Consider the following 16,961-nt stretch of genomic DNA (forward strand, 5'->3'; position numbering starts at 1 on the left):
TAAAACTTTGTGGGCAAATGTAGTTGAAAATAGACTATGCAAATGTAGTTGAAAATAGACTATGCACCTGTATAGAAGTTACCTGTTTAAAAGCGTCCTCTTTCCTTCCTTTCCATGCGATTTGGTGAAGGAGAGAAAGGTGAGAAGCTGGCAGCCTTAGTTACCTTCTCCTTTTCTTGGATGATGTGGTGTGGAGCTCTGCCTTCCTACTAGACAGATGTGGAGGTTTGGTCAGGGAACTTGATGCTTCTGGAATGGGCATGTGTTCAGATTGCAGATGGCCAAAGTTTTAAAAAAAGGGGTTTCTATGGGAAAAAACCCCGAGTAGTTATGGCAGACCCAAAGGCAATTTCTTCCTTTGTCAGCGTGGAGTCAGAGATTTGAAAGTTGTCCTGTATATAAGCACTGAGGTGTGTGGGTGTTGGCTGTTGCAGGGTGGACGTCTCTTTCTGCTCTGTGGAAAATTCCTGGCTCATATAGAATTGGAGTGGGAAAAGGCTTTCCTTTTTAGCTCCAGCAAGGATTGTTTGCTATTGAGGCCGCAAGGCCTTTGCGTATAGTCTGCCTCTGTGTGTTATTCTGAATGAGAGGCCAGGAAAAAAGAGGAAAAAATGGTAAGGGAAGGATAGTGGTGAGGGAAGTGGGCAGCCACCTCAAGAGAGAGATCTTGTAACTTGTAGCGTATAAGAAGTTGCTGGTGAAATACAGCCTTGAGGAAGGGGAGTTGGCATGCAATGAGAGTGTAATAAAAATGGCAGTTATGTTCTAGAATTATTGCAGGATTGTTGATCATGTTGATACTGTCAGGACTTGTGATTGTTTGGTCTAATAACACAGGTGTCAAAGACTTGCATCAAAGTGTTTCTGATTCTCAGACCGCTATTTAATGAAAACATTCACATCCTCCTTTTTTGCTTTGTATCTTGATTCAACAAAAAGCTCGACATTTAATAGTTGACTTAGCTTATAGTCAGCCTGCTGACTTCTCTGTCTTTTATTACAAGTTGGTTTTCTGGAGTAGAAATGAAAGGATAGATTGAGTGACTTCTCTGTCTTTCATTACAAGTTGATTTTCTGGAGTAGAAATGAAAGGATAGATTGAAGATAAAAAGGAAGACATGTTATATTCTTAAAGTTAATTTGAATATTTCACCACCAAATTATTTGGAAATGTGAATTAATTTTTTTGTCTAAATTGCAGCCTTATGCTGTACCTTACACTGTATTTCTCGTAATCATGTTTCATGTACTTTTATTTTTTCCAGGTTTTGTACTGTGTGAGTCATTTTTCTTTTTTTTTTTTTTCTTAATGTGAATTTTATCTGTAGCTTGACACTGCTCCCTGCTGCTGTGTTTTGTGCTTTGTAAAAATTAGAGTAAGATGATGTGGTCTGCCAGTGAGAGTGACTGCCAGAATTAGAATTCCATTCTATGTCAAAAGTTCCAATAATTACCTAATTTTCTTACAATTCTGTTGATAAGCAAGCTGAATAGTTCTGGAAAATCACAACTTTTTGATCTTTTAGAAGAGTGCCCTTTTAGCAATGTGTTCAGCACTTAAGTGTAAGAGTTTTGTGGTGTTTTGTTTATGTATTTTTCCTCTGCAGTGGGTTGTGATTCAGATCTGTTTGTGAGGTTCTGAAGGCCTTAACCAATACCAAACCCTTGTTTCTGACTTTGGGGTGTTTTTCTGTTTTTCTCCCTTTGTAGAATCATGGCAAGTCCAAGAACAAGGAAAGTTCTCAAGGAAGTCAGAGCACAAGATGAGAACAATGTGAGAAAATTATGTTCTTCTTTAGTTTTGTAGAAATTAATTTCATTATTTTTTTTTACCTATTCCACATGTATATTGCAGTCTGCTACAGCTATTGCCTTGATAGCGCTAATAAGGCTAACTAATGGTAACGTATGAATTTGGGTATTTCATATTTGTATTAGTTCCAGTAACTTTTATTAATATACGTATTATAATACATTGTTGCCTATTTGGCACAAGTCTTTTAGAAGTTCTAGTAATGCTGTAACCCCTGGAGGTTGTTGAACAAGTGATTTCTTGGGAACAGCTTAATTAAAATGATCTATTTCAAGTAGTTTGATTATACTCTACCTTAAATGTGATAGCACATGGGCAGGTTCAGTTTTATTTGTATCATTGAATTAAACCTTAGAAGGTGATTTCAGTCATAAGAACTTAAGTTGTTGCGCAGTCTGAGCAATAAAGCTATTTTTATGAAAAACTTCTGTGTATGTCTGCCATCATTTACTGCCAAACTGTAGTATGACAGAATAAATGTTCCAAACTTGAGATGTTATATCTTTGTTTTGCCAGGGAAACCCAAGAATTCAGTTTGGCTACTTTCTCCTCCTTCAAGACAATGTGGAAATGAAGTCAAATTGAATTCTTTGCTCATTAATTTCAATTTGCTCATCTATATTTTCTCACTGTTTTTTGATAGTCAATACAGTAATTTTTATAATCTAGGTCAGGCAAGTTAATGAGTACTTCTTTTCGTGAGGCGTAAATAAATATTTGAAGGAAGCTTGTGCTGTCAGGGAAGGTGTTTCTTAGCACTGAGGACTCTCCCTTCTGAAATTATTTTCATGATTTGACTCTCTGAGGTGTGAAAACTTGACATGAGCAAGTGATGGATATTAGAGGTAACTGTTTCTCTCTCACAGGTCTGTTTTGAATGTGGTGCATTTAACCCCCAGTGGGTGAGTGTGACCTATGGAATTTGGATCTGCCTTGAGTGCTCAGGAAAACACCGAGGCTTGGGAGTTCACCTCAGGTCAGCCTTTCAAGCAGATGATGGCCTTGGTTTGGGTTACCTCGTGGTGTGCGATGGCTGTGAACAGCATGTGTTGTTTTGGAAGGCTATAGAATGTCACAATTCCAACATTTTGCTGGCAGTTTTCCTTCATGCTCCTCTCCAAAGAGAGCTTTACTCAATATATGGCTCAAAGCAGAATTGAATGCTAATTGCGTCATAAATGCCCTGGGATGAGGTCAGGTTCTAGGGTGGATTGTCCTAAACAACTGAGCTCTCAGTACCTGCTGGTTAACAAACAGAAGTGTGGAGTGGGACAGGACGTGTCCTCGCAGGTCACCTCAGTGTAATTCTGGAAGTAGACAGGAAAAGAAAATTTCAGAATGAAGAAGTATGGGGAAAGTTTCTTTTATACAGTGGGTTAGATTAATTTCTGGACTTGAAGGAAGCTGCTTTTTCTGTCGTTTGCCTTGTGTTGACTATCTCATATAACTGCCAATAATGGCATCAGTTCAGCTTATTTCAGTGAGAATTTGACCACCTTTTTATGAGGATCTGTCTTTTGGTACTTAGAGGGTATTCTCTAAAATCTTAATACTCCCAGCCTTTGAGATAGATTTTAGTAAGTTTGTGGATTTTGGTTGTATTTTTGGATCCTTGCTAATATAGTAGAAAAGTATAACAAGCTGTGATTTTAACTCTTTTTTTTAACTTTTTCAGTTTTGTGCGCTCTGTAACCATGGACAAATGGAAGGATATTGAGCTGGAGAAAATGAAGGCTGGAGGTAACAGTAAATTTCGAGAGTTCTTGGAGTCTCAAGAGGACTATGATCCTTGCTGGTCAATGCAAGAGAAGTACAACAGCAAAGCTGCCGCTCTTTTTAGAGATCAGGTAATTTCATGTGTGTGTGTGTCTTCATCCCCTACTATCTGAAATTATCAGAGGACTTTGTAAGTATTTGTTTTAAAGGAAGAGGGAAGGGAAAGAAGCAACTTTTTGCACGTCTGCAATTTTTCTTGAAAGGGTTAAGTCTTAGAGCGCTTCCTCCCAACTCCTGTAAGAATTTTCCTCAGAAGATTTCTTTTCTGCGTCTAGCTGAGGTGATTTTAGTTTTTCAGTGCTGTGATTTGTTGCATCCAGTTAGTCAGTGGAGTTATCCCAGTCACAGTATTTTACTACTTAACCAGTAGAGTTTTGTCCAGATTATTGATATATCTTTGGTGTATGTAGTAACAAAATAGTGAATGAACTTGCCAGACACTGGCAGACCTATAAATAAATAATTTAGTAATTGTAATGGCATTGTCATTTCATGGAGGATTGGAATTTCTGAAAACGAAATGACAAACAACTTGAACTCCTAACTTTAGAGACTTACAAAGATACTGTATTTTTATGCTGACCCTCCCGCAGAAGCGGTAAGAAAATAATTCTGTTCAAAGCTGCATGGATATCCCAGTGAGAAGTTTGTTGTGTGTGTTGTCTCTTTGCATCTTTAGAAGTTGCTAGGAGTAGGAGGCAGCCGGATAAAGTGGAGTATCCCGATGAAAGAATTCAAAAGGTCTGTGCTGTAGGCCTTTCAGTATGTGAAATGGGGAACTGTAAAGTTTCTGTGGCAAGGCCTTTGAGAATTTTATATATGCTTGCTGAAGTTATGACTTGGGTTGAAGGAGTGGTGTGGGATGAGGAGATGAAGTTCAGATCCTCTGTCTGAAGGAGACAGAATATTTAAGTTCTGTGTTCGTGTTTTTAACTGCCCTATGCTAGAGTATAAATCTACCTCTTTCTGTTTCTCTGGTAGAGAAATATAAGCACTAATCACAGGTTATTAATCTAATCTTTTCTCTTCAAAACGAATCTGCCTGTTTGAAGAAGTTGCCTAAAATCAGTTGCTTTAAATAAAATCAGTGTTCAGTTCAACGTTACTAACCTGGGATCCAATTTACATCCAGAATGTGAATTGATTTCTTGTGAAAAACAAATTAATTGATCTATGCAACTGGCAGCAAATTGGAAAAATTACTTGTCCTGACTGTACAGGACTGGTATATAACGTGTATCAAAACTTTGACCTGTCATTCTTGGTTATTTCCCTGCCTGTTGTAGGTAGCTACAGTAGCTGAAGGCAAGGAGTGGTCCATTGAAACTTCTCCTGCCAGGAACTGGACCCCGCCTCAGCCTAAAATGTCTCTCTCTTCCACTCATCGGTATGCATTCCTGTTATCTAATGTTGGTACAGCTACACCAGCATCAAAACCTGATGTTTGAATGGCTGCTGGTTTTATTCTGTTGATGGTGGTGCCTGAACAAGCATTTCTTTTACTTAAGGAATATGAGTAGCAGGGCTTTAATTTCTGCAATAATTCCTACCTGCTCCGCCTGAAACTTAAGCTGTGGCAGAGACAAGTGAGCAAGAGCAAAAGATGAGCCGTGCTGGTTTTATCTTGATTACAATGCACTCGAGACTGGTCGTCACACTTAGTGTGTCACAGGCTTGCCGTAACTGCACTGCTGTTCCTGTTTGTGACTGGCTGGCAGGGGTTAAGAAACTTTTTCCTTACGGTGCTCATTACCAACGGTAACATCAGAGCTGGACCAGAGCAGTTCCATTTTTCTGCTTTTTGCATGTAGTATTTTTTATTCTCTGCACTGAAGAGTCAAGTTAACTGAAAAATTAGTTGTAAATGAACAAGTGCTTCGTGCCTGGCCATCATCCAGCAAGTTCAAGGGGTGGCTGTAGTCTGAGAAGCATGGTCTGGGTCTGCTGTTGCTTTATTTGTTCAGTACTCCGGGGGATTTTAGTGGTTGCATTAGAGTCCTCTGCTTGACAGACAAAAGAAATAATCCATTTTGCACCTGTATTATGATGCTATATGCCAAGCTGCACTGCTGAGCTTGTGGTTTTTGCTTTATGTGGTTTGATTTTTAAATCTTCCGTTTCAGTAGTTCTGCTGGACAATCTCAGACTGCAACTGCCTCTTCTGACAAGGCTTTTGAAGACTGGTTAAATGATGATGTCAGCTCCTACCAAGGGTAATGTAAAGTTTATTAACTTTTCCAGTTCCTGGCCCTCTGGCATAACAAAGACTCGGATGTTACATACTTCAGCTACACAACTGGGATCCTGATACACTAGTTAACAGTTACATCTCGTTTAGTATTAAAGTTATGTCTATAGTATATGAGAAAGGATAAGATGAAGGAAAGTGCCTGTTAATGCATTTGTATAACTAAACTTGTTTGAGTAGCACTGAAGAAAGGATTTGCAACTCAAAATGTTACTGTGGTGGGCTCCAAACTAGGGAATTCTTAGTATCTTATAGTAATTGAGTTAAGTGGTATTTATAAAGCTAACACTGTTTTACTCTTTCTTTCCTTTTCCATTTTTATGTATTAATAGAATTTTCTCAGTCTTCTTTTAAACGTGGAGAAATCACTAAGACCACATTAGCTTGCATGGGGGACACTTTAATTTGCAAGGATTCCCCAATGGATCCTTGTTGATCTGACACCTTTGTGAAGTGAGTAGGTTTGTATTTTGGGTGCTAGGTGCTTTAGGACTCTTTTTCCACGTGTATTTTAAAATCTGTTGAACAGTTGCCATTCTTTCAAGCTTTTCAGTCTTTATTCGGTTTCTTTAATTAATGCATGCTGATATGGATACTATTTATTCATTTTCTTACAGTAGTGGCCAAGAGAATCGCTACGTGGGGTTTGGAAACACAGTAAACCCTCCGAAAAAAGAGGATGACTTCCTGAATAATGCTATGTCTTCATTGTACTCGGTAAGGAGTTGTTTGAAGCTTTCTGTGACCTGAATTACCTTTTTTTTTTTTCCTATTTATACCTTCTTATGGGAGAATATAAGCAGAGAAGAGAAGACTGCAGGTAGTTACAGAGAAATGTTGAGTATTGGCTGTGTTCTCAAAGAGTGCAAAAGGTGCTGGTGGACTTTGAAAGGCAAAACGAAGGGAGAAACTTGAGCAAAACTTCAGAATTATGTGTGGTATCAGTTCATAGAAATAAGAAAATGAGGATATAGCGATGGATTAAGGACTAATACTGAACAGGGCCTGAAGGAAAAAAAAAAAGTAATTGCCTGTTAGGCTGGTAATGTCCTAAGTAAGGTAACTGTGTTAGGTGTGTTCAGAGGAGAACAGAAACGTGTGTGTACCTGGGTGCCAGAAGCCCTGAGCAGCAATGAAAACATTTGAAGCGCTTGTGACGGGGTGTGAAGAGGTAACAGCATATGGCTGAGCAGTTGTCATCATTGAAGTAGAGATAGTGAAAGGCACGCTGTTCAAGAAAATGGGAATAAAGTCCAAGGCATCCAGGGACGTGTTGGTGCTTTGGTAGGCTGCAGAGTGACAGTACTGAAGAATATTTAGGATTTGGAGTCACTTTGAAATAGTCAGGTTTTCCACCAGGGTTAGTGGCTGGTAGTCTTTGGTAGAGCATCCTTGGTCTGAGTATCCATACCAGGTTCTGTTTTTAAAAGACACAATCCTTTCACTAGAGCTTAATAGAAAGAAATGCCCGAGATTTTAACAGTATCCTGCAGGGTGTTTTGCATAGGCCTGCTGAATATTGTCTAGTTGTGCCGTACTGTAGGGCAGAGAGTTTGGATCGGAAACCACGTGTGCAGATGTGCCCAGACAGCAAAGGAGAGATGACATTGTTGTCCATGTTACTGTCACCCAGTATTTAAATACATGTTCTCATTGAAATGTAAGGTTAAAATGCCCTCTTGTGACCACAGATACATACTACAGTGCAGTTTTAAGTTGTTTAATATAGCGAGACTGAGTAGTTGCGTGCATATTCATATTGGTGAGGAAAACAATTTTCCTTCCGCTGTGTATAATTGTTTTTCCCTACCCATGCTACGTTTATGTATATACGTTATTTTTTGCTGTTACGTATAGGAAGAGCATTTTCTGTATAATTCACACCAACTACGTTATTCAAGACATTCTGTAAAGAACAGATGCAATTGCAACTTAGATTTGTCTCGGGTCTCTTGAGATTCTGCTTAAGATAAAAGCTATGAAGCACATCACTTTGCCTTTTTGCAATTGGTGGCATAATTGTCTTTCATTGTTTCGGCATAGGACAAGTAGGTTAATTAATGAAGAGACTTCACAAGGATAGGCAAAAAAATAATTTTTGTTGCTTTTTTAAAAAAACCAAACACAACCCCCCCAAAATGTTTCCTCAGCCTAAATATGTGTTTCTTAAACAGCATCTGACAGTAGTTAAAAGAAACCTTTTCTGATTCATTACAGAAAAGTTTTTTAAGAAATGACCAATGGTTTCCAAATCTTTCAGGAGCACATGAGTCAAAATAAAGCTTTGTTTCTCTTGGTTTAAAAAATAAAATTTGCAGGAAACAAGCAGGTTGAAACTTTATTATGAAATGGAAAATCATTGAATGGACATTTCATGAATTGCTGCCTCATGTTTTTGAGCACTGATTCTTGTTTTCTCTTCAGCTTTTTCCAGGCGTATATTCTCGTTGTTCATTGGTTTTTAATTTTTTTTATTTTATTTTATTTCCATCCAGTGCTTACTTGTTAAAGAGCCAATGTCTGTTTACTGAGGTTTTAATGTCTTTTTTTTGTTCTCTTACTTTTTTGGGCAAGGGGGAGGAATTGTTTTTTGTGATGCCATTTTCCATAGAATAGACTCTGAAGCACTCAGCTTTGTTCAGGATGCAGCTGTTTTGACACATCACTACATTACAGTTAAGTGAGACTGTAGTTTTTGCTTTTGTAGTGAGTAGTTATGACTACAGGACAAGCTGAATTGGAGAACATTTCGACTAACTTTAATGTGTAACAGTGAACATTTGATTATTCACCATTATTATTCACGCATAGCTTACGGCATTCTCACTTTCGTTAGGGGTGGAGCAGTTTTACAACTGGAGCAAGCAAAATTGCCTCAGCTGCTAAAGAGGGTGTAAGTAACCCAAATGTATTTCAGTGTAATTCTTGTAAACTCATAGATTCTGTTAGTGTTCTAATTGTGGTGTCTCTTTGAAAGTATTACCAAGACAAACTTAATTCTGCTCTTTATGTATCTTTGCCTATGACATATAAAATATATTCATATTGGATGCAGATCCCTTGTCTCTTTAAAAGTATTACCAAGACTTAATTCTGCTCTTTATGTATCTTTGCCTATGACATATAAAATATATTCATATTGGATGCAGATCCCTGCTGTAACTATTGTTTGTGTTTCTGTGTGTGTTTCTGCAAATTTGTCCACTGGATGTAAGCTTCAAGAAAGACTTCAACAATTTTTTATTATAAAGCAGAAATTTTCATCTATGCCAAGTAAGGACAAATTGCATCCTTCAGCCGGAATTTAATCGCAAGTTAAAAACTGCTGATGGTTTTATATTTTTCCCTTTGTTTGACTTCTCTCTAACTGCAGCATTTTTGTCAGTTTAAATAGAAAGCTTGTTGGGCAGAGGTTGTGCCCAGAGGGATGCTTTGGGAAAAACTGAGGCATGGTCTTCACATTCCGCATGTTCTGCAGATCCGTTTGCTTAGGTGACAGTCATTCAATTCACCGTAGACTAAAACTAGAGGAAATAAAAATTCATTACGTTTTACATAGATGCTGGTGGGAATACGCTGAGTATTTTTGTGAAGGTAATAGATTACAACGGGATTTGTTCCTAGTAAACTTGAATTTATTTGCTTCTTTTCACAGGCTACCAGATTTGGATCTCAAGCAAGTCAAAAGGTGATTATAGATAATAGCTCTGATTTATTGACTGTAATTGGCTTTAAATGTCATATATTTGCCTGCACCAATTGATTTAGACTTGATCATCAACAGACCAGTGTGTTTTTCCTTTGTAGTGCACAGTAATTTTTAGGTTCTAGCTTTTATTTTCATGGGAATTGCAATCAACTGCAGTGGTCAAATTAAGCAAGAAATAGACAGTGATATGCTGCTTTGTGGAACTGTTGAGTATATTGGAGAGGCTGCAGAATGAAATGCTTTAATTCATTATTGCCAACTTGGAATAGCCTTATTTTATTTTTGTGAACCTTAAATCTGGTCTATCTTGTAGCAGCTTCCTTAGTAATATAATATAATGAAAGCCATCTTTCCATTGCTAAAAGATATTACAAATAATGAGCTACTTAACAGTCTTATTAAGATAATATTTTAAAAAGTAGCAATTACAAAAGCATTTCCTCTGTCAAACTGGGGTTAAAACTGAGACAGACCCAAATATCTCAGAGCTCTGATGTAAATAAGATCTGTTTCCATTGAAAAGCTTTAAACTTGAATGTAAAAAAATCGTTCTTAATGTGCCAAAATTTTGAGCAAGAGAGGGCTTATGTACATTAATACATGGCATAGGGAGTCCTAGTTTGAACTATAATGCTTCTTGTTCGTATAGCATCAGCCTGGCGTGCTCTCTGATAGCCACAGGCTGCTGTTGGCCAACACGAATGTGAAACTGCAGGTGTTGGTGTTCAGACAGAGGTGCAGCAGGATATTGAAGCTCCAAGTAGCAAGCCAAACTGCGTGCTTTGCAGCAAAAATGTCTTGTTAAAGCACCCAACCTTGATATTTAGAAGCTTTAAAGTATTTGCTGCTTGGCTTGTGTAAGAGAAACTAAGTGCTCTGAGAGTTCTCTTCTTTCACTTGTGATAGTTGCCCTTGTAGAAAGCTGTTTGTTCTTAGTATTGTCAGCAAATGTAAATATAATGTGAAGCATAAAACTCCTCACATCTACTGACAAGGACCATAGCAGCAGAGTGCTCTACAGTCTAAGCTGTGTTATTAAAGCTTAAATTTTGTTACTCATACATCTGAGCTTTTGCTCTCTAGAACAGATTTAACATCTTTTTGATGCAATATACTGTTTAAAAGTATATTTAGTGCTCAGTGACCAAATATGTTCACTGTCTTGTCAGTAGATGTTAAAGTTGGGAAAGGTTCATGCTACTTAATTTGCCTGAAAAAAAAGTGCTACTGATTTTTTTGCTAAAAGCTGCTTCTACCTTCCTTGCTCTTTCTCTTCTGCTGTCTGGGTAAAGTTTTGGGGCTACAAGCAGCAGCCAGAGCCGGTAACGCCCTCACGTATCTTCTTGTGCATGGACTCCTTGTCACTGTTGGTGCTGAATATGTGTATTTGCTCCTGAGCTGTCTTTCTTTTTTTGCCTTAAGTCAAATCTGTTTCGAATAATGTTGTGTGTTTCATATGGTGATGTTTCTTCAAGCCTATTGAGAATAGCTTAAATTGGATAGTGATATCTGAGCTCTGCACTCTTAGAAAGAAACATGCTGTACTTTTGTCCATGCTCTTCATAAACGCAGGTGACTTTAGGATTTCCGTTTGCATGTCTGATCCAGGAGTGCTGCGTACAGAGAACTACCCTGGGGTGTTGATTAAAGGCAGGCTCTTTACTCAATGCCCCAGTTATGTAGTGGTTGTAATGCTGGTGAGGATGCTGTCCTAAATTCAGCAGTAGTAAAGATGAAGAACTGGTTCAGATGGAAGGACAGTTGTACCCAAATATTCCCTTTCCATATTTACAAAATCATGTGGCTGAGTAAAATGGGGTAATAGAAGAATTCTTCGTGATTCTAGCAATGACTTCGCTTAGCCTACCTGAACTGTAAGTCATAATGTATTTCACTGTTATAGAGCATAAACAGTTTCCTAGGTTTGACTGTGAAGGATTTTTCAGAGATGAAACAATCCCCTTTCTTGTTTTTCTTAACCATTTACTAGCCTTGCTTCCAATGGAAACAAGCCTTATGTGAGGTGCATTCATACTTAGTAGGTGGGAGTGAGGTTGCCTTTTGCCTTTGTCTTCTCAAACAACTTTTGAACTAGTAAGGAATAGAAGTATGGGAGATAATGTTGGCTGGGTAAAGGGGAGATCCTAGTAGTGCTGTGGCTGGGAGAAAAGCTTTTTAGACACCTGGGGGGCTGTGAAGGAAAGATGCTGAATTTGCTCCATCCCCAGGAAGAACATGAATGAATGCTCACACCCTAACCACTGTGAGCGACAAGCTACAAACCCTTAGGAAATGAAACTTGGTTAGATTCTGCTAGTGTTTAGGAATAATGGTTGTCTCACAAGCAGATTGGTTCGTTTGGATTAATTGGGCTAATTCAGAAGGTAATCAGGGTAATACAGCAATTGTGAAGACAAGCTGAAGTCTACCAAAGGTGTATTGTGGTAGTGGGGAAAGGAACAATTTCAAATGAAACATTTGCAAACCCTGCTGTCTGTGTCAGTATCATCTTACAAAAGTAATTTCATGACTTATACCGTGGGCTTCATGGTTTTGTAAGATGCCTCTAAAGTGCAATATCCTTGTGCATCTTGTTCTGGATTGCAGTAGATTCTGAAGCTCGTTGTTTTCTCTCCCTGCAAAGCTGGAGCTGTAAAAAAAGAGCTTTGCCTCTTGCATGTTGCTTAGAAACAATTGGGCTGTGATTAATAGATGCCAATTGCAGCACTACAAGACAGAAGAATCAGTGAAAGATTGACCATAAAGATGTAATTTTACAAGTAATTCCATTAGTGAGGAAAAATAAGGGTGCAGATCAGGTCAGTTCTTCCAAATGATCAGCTGCAGGCATTAGCAAGAGGCCCATCATCTAAGCTGTTGCTGGCTCACCCATTGCTTCTGCTTCCAGTGCAAGGTCAGACTTTGCTTGGACTGGGCATCTCCAACAACCTATTGCCATGTGCATCTGTTTTTAATTTATTTTCTTCTAACACTTTCTGCAGCACTGTACCGTGTGTGCCTTTTTCAGCTCATTCTGCTTGTATCAATCAAAGCTTCAAGCTTGCTGAGAAATTAGCCTGCAGAAGATGTTGGCTGTGGTTTTTTTTTTTGTTTTAAAAAGGAAAGTATAACTGACTTTGTTTTTGTTTTGCTTTTAAATAGGCATCAGAGTTAGGTCAGACATTAAATGAAAATGTTCTCAAACCTGCACAGGAAAAGGTAACTTTGGAACTAGTAAATTACTTGCAGAACATGGGGATGCTGACATAGGGAGTGATTTGTTTCCTCCTGCCATGACTGCCCAGTTTGTCAGTGTGTCCTGTTTTTTCATGTACTAGCACAGTAGCAAAGGGGAAACATCAAATAATTCAAAGCTGGTATGTGACCAGAGAAAGGTTAATGAGGATAAGTTCCCTCCACTAGTCTTTCCCATGCCTGTGTGTTGCATTCTTCCCCATTAGATGCTATTTTTTAACTGTCATGCTTTCAATAGTGGGAGATGGGGCACGATGAAAATGCACCCAAAACGGATATAAAAATCAGATACTAGGGAAAAAATTATTTAGTGGTAGCTTTGAGTGTTAAGTTTATAGTTTTCTAACCCGGCTACCTGCCAGCGTTGTCTTAATTCAGATGAGCATCTCTGCATCACTGTACTTCATCCGCTGCCTCAGCGGGAGCCACAGAATCTGGGGCAAAGTATGTGTTTCAGATGAAAGGAGGCAGTTCATCACGAGACGTAACATCTTCCTGCACCCTTTAGTTTGTATTTGTTCAGAGTATTCTGGTAGTGAGTTAATAACAAGTTTTTGCATGTCTTCATGTGCAAGGCGTGATCTAAAGTCACGTTTTGGTGAGCTGTTGTAGTCACTGTGGTTTTCCTAGAAAACCAGTTTGAAGTAGATTTTCATCTTCCTTTTGCAATTATCAGTGACCAAAACCACGTGGCTGCTGCCTTGTGGGGTATGGATTAATTTTCAATGTGAAAAGAATAGTTTAATCACATTTACAAAATAATTTCTCTTGCATTACCTTTATTAGGTCAGCATTCTTTACATAGCATTTCAAATCACGGGAGAAGACTCTTAATTGTTTTCCTATTCCCTAGAATTATGCACATCTTATTTCAGAGTGTTTAGACTCATTGTTTTTAGGGTTATTTTTAGGGTGTATTTCCTTGAGCTGATTTTTATTTTGTAGGACAATTTAATGAGGAGTGTTGCATTCCATATTAAAAAGAAAAAAGGTCTGTTTCCCTTAGGATGTTGTGCTCTTCATTCTAAAAATGTTTTATTTTCTGAAGTCAGTGTTCAGTGCCTTCCACATACGTGGTTTATGAAGTTACTTGTTTTGGCACACCTGCATTAATTCTGTTTGACCAAAGTTCAAAGCCCTTTTAATACTTAAATAAGCATGCGTAGAAGATAGAGAATGAAATGGATCCTGTAGGTTTTTAATCTCTTCAAACTAAATTTTTTATATAGGAAAATATTTATAAAATATCACATTCGCAGATTTTTTTTTTGTATTGGTATTTTTCTGCTCAGTATTAGTGTACTGATGCCTTCCTGTGTGTGTATCAGTAGAAAATTCCCCCAAACTTCAGAAGACTGAGGTTCACTTGATTAGGGATCAGTGGACTTTATATGTCATTTTCCTAACTCTGTTAGCTTTCATTTAACTATATTTTGATTCAGTTTGGTTTTGGGGTCTGTGTTTACACCTTTTGATTTTAGCTGTTAAGCAAAAATAAGCTTATCTTAAGGTTTCTATAATACTTTTTGGTTTATGACTAATTACTAAACTTTAATTCACATAGGTGAAAGAGGGGAAAATATTTGAGGAGGTCAGCGTGGGGGTGTCACAGTTGGCCAGCAAGGTATGAAGTGGGTGAGGCCAAACAGTAAGCCAGTCTCCATATTCTTACGAAGAGTTCGTAGTGAAACAAAACCACGACGCAGCTTTAGCCTTCACTTGTGTCGAATATAGAAATTTTGGAAGAGTAACTTTCAGTACGCAGGATTTCTGTTGGGTTTAAAAAAGCCATACAGCTGTGATGTGCACCTTGTCATGGTTCCACTGAGGGCGTGGTGTGGAGTTGTGAGACAGGCGGTGTCCCAAACTCAAAAAGAAAATATCTACTGGAGAATATGGAGACAGCTTGCGTTACGGTTGTTCGGTTAAACTTACTAATGTTCTGTACCTTTTTTCTTTGTCATTTTTTGCCTTCGTTGCTTGATAATGTGGTAAGTGCCATCTACAACTAAGTCCCAGAGCCATGCACAGCCTAGTGCCTATTTTGGTAACTCTGTATGGCGTTGCCTGGGAGGGTCTGTCTTTGTAGCACTGTGGAAATCAGCACTGAAAGCTCTGTCAGGTGCCAGCTTAATGCTTTAAGTGTTGAGAATATTTGAATTAAATAAGTGATATTACCTGTTCTGTTTAGAGCCTGGCAACTCTAAGTCTGAATTCTGGAATTCATCTTCCATATCTATGGCTTAGTATACTAACTTCCACATGTGTAACTTAAAAATTTATGTATCTAATCCAATGCCAGGCCCTTATATTAACCCCCACAGGGTTCTCCTAGCAGTCGTGTTTAATGTAGAACTCAACTTTTGGCCTGTGTAGGTGGGCAGTGAAATCATACCACTGAAATGGGGTGAAAGCAGTTTTGTAAAACAGTAGAAATATAAATAGTAGCTATGTGAATTGTGACATCAAAGCATCAGTGCTATCATTAAGTTTAATTTTATATAAGGAGTAATTCCAGCATTTTTGTCAGGGAAGTCTACAAGAGAGTTTAAAAACTGTCATTGACAATGATGGGTGAAAAAGCTAAACTTGACCCACTTTTCACATTTTCCAGCAGCATGGTGCTTCCTAATATGTGCTCTTTACACCAACCATGTAACTTCCCTTCAAAAATCTGAATAAGTTGCAAGTGAAATTTTCTGGTGAAATGTGTTCTCTTTATCTGAACAAGTGGAGGAACATGGTGTGGCTTGAGATGTTGATTCAGTCCAAGTTAATTAAGTGGTTGTTGTTTTTTTTTCCTCTAGGTTCAGGGAGTTGGCAGTAAGGGATGGCGAGATGTCACCACTTTTTTTTCTGGCAAAACAGATGACCATTCTGAAAGGTATTTTTTTATTTATAGTTTTTTGTATCTCTTTAAACATATAATTTTCTCCTCTGTATGTTTTCTGGAGTATAGTAGTAGCAGGTAGTTTTTAAATATGAAGAAATTATTCTGTCTTTGCTAGTAGTCTTCCTGTATGTAATACAGGAGGAATTCAATGTATTTGTTTATGACAGGTGTTAAACTGAAAACAAAATAGTGCACTGTGCCTTGGGTTTAAAATTCTTCCAAATGCATATCCCCTTGCCCCAGATCTATTAGTACATAAAAAAACCCCAAAACCAGAAACCAAGAGATCTGGGAATTAAGATGTAGGTTTATGCCATTTGGAGCAATGTATTTAGTTCTTCTTCCTTTATCCTTGGTTTTCATTTAAGCAAAGAGGTGGTAACTTTGTAGTTTTCTTTGTTTGTAGTCATTTATTTTTATTGCTATGGTTGTCATAACTAACTTATTTTTACCTTCTCGGTTTTTCTCTTCTCATAAAAGACCAGCTGAGGGAGACAGCTACCAGAACAGTGGAGGGGAGGGCTATCAGAACAATACTGTAGATCAAAGCTTCTGGGAGACCTTTGGCAACTCGGATCCACCAAAAGCTCATAAATCTCCAAGCAGTGAGAGCTGGACCTATGTGGACAATTCCACAGAGAAGAAGAGCTCCGATAGCTGGGACTTGTGGGGCTCGGGAACAGTCTCCAACAACAAGAACAGTAACAGCGACAGTTGGGAGAATTGGGAAACCAACTGGGAAAACACAGGAGGGGAGAGCAAGACCAAAAAACCTCCTAAGGCAACGAAAAAGGCGTCTTCAGCTGATGATGGGTGGGATAACCAGAACTGGTAGAACTGTTCACTCCGTTTTGCACAGCTAGGGAAGGGAGGCTATGCTGGCTGGTCGAGGAGAGAAAGTTTTACACGCAACTGGAGTATCGTGGTTGACCTTACTGATCTGTTACTTTTGTGATTCTCATTCATCCTCCTTTCTTCTATCCCAGCTTAGGAAAAAAAAAAGTAGCATTTGATTCTCTTACTACATAAGGGTGGCTCTCCCCTTTTTTAAGGATAGTGGAAAATAGGTTCTTCTTGCCTATTGAAGCTGAGTGTGGTGACTTTCTCAGCACGGATGTTCAAAGGAAAAAAAAACTCAGTGCAAGCACACTTCCATGGCACAACCTTGTATGTGTAGGTTAATAGGTATTCATCCAGTCCTCTTATAATTTGAGATGACCTGAGGTGTTTAATGCAAACAAAGGACAGGGTGTGTCTTGAAAAGGCA

The 16,961-nt window shown here is 38.4% G+C and overlaps 1 protein-coding gene across 1 annotated transcript; it reads left to right on the forward strand.

Annotated features, from left to right (window-relative positions):
• The first annotated feature begins 1,714 nt into the window (after positions 1–1,714).
• On the forward strand, positions 1,715–16,529 carry ARFGAP1 (ADP-ribosylation factor GTPase activating protein 1). The gene is made up of 12 exons (XM_009867014.1): positions 1,715–1,774; positions 2,680–2,789; positions 3,489–3,660; positions 4,876–4,976; positions 5,713–5,802; positions 6,458–6,554; positions 8,674–8,730; positions 9,493–9,525; positions 12,709–12,765; positions 14,366–14,425; positions 15,609–15,685; positions 16,175–16,529. The coding sequence occupies exons 1-12, from the start codon at positions 1,715–1,717 to the stop codon at positions 16,527–16,529; spliced, it is 1,269 nt and encodes a 422-aa protein (XP_009865316.1).
• Positions 16,530–16,961: the final 432 nt, after the last annotated feature.

Source organism: Apaloderma vittatum, unplaced genomic scaffold, assembly GCF_000703405.1.
Source record: "Apaloderma vittatum isolate BGI_N311 unplaced genomic scaffold, ASM70340v1 scaffold6103, whole genome shotgun sequence".
Lineage (NCBI taxonomy): Eukaryota > Metazoa > Chordata > Aves > Trogoniformes > Trogonidae > Apaloderma > Apaloderma vittatum.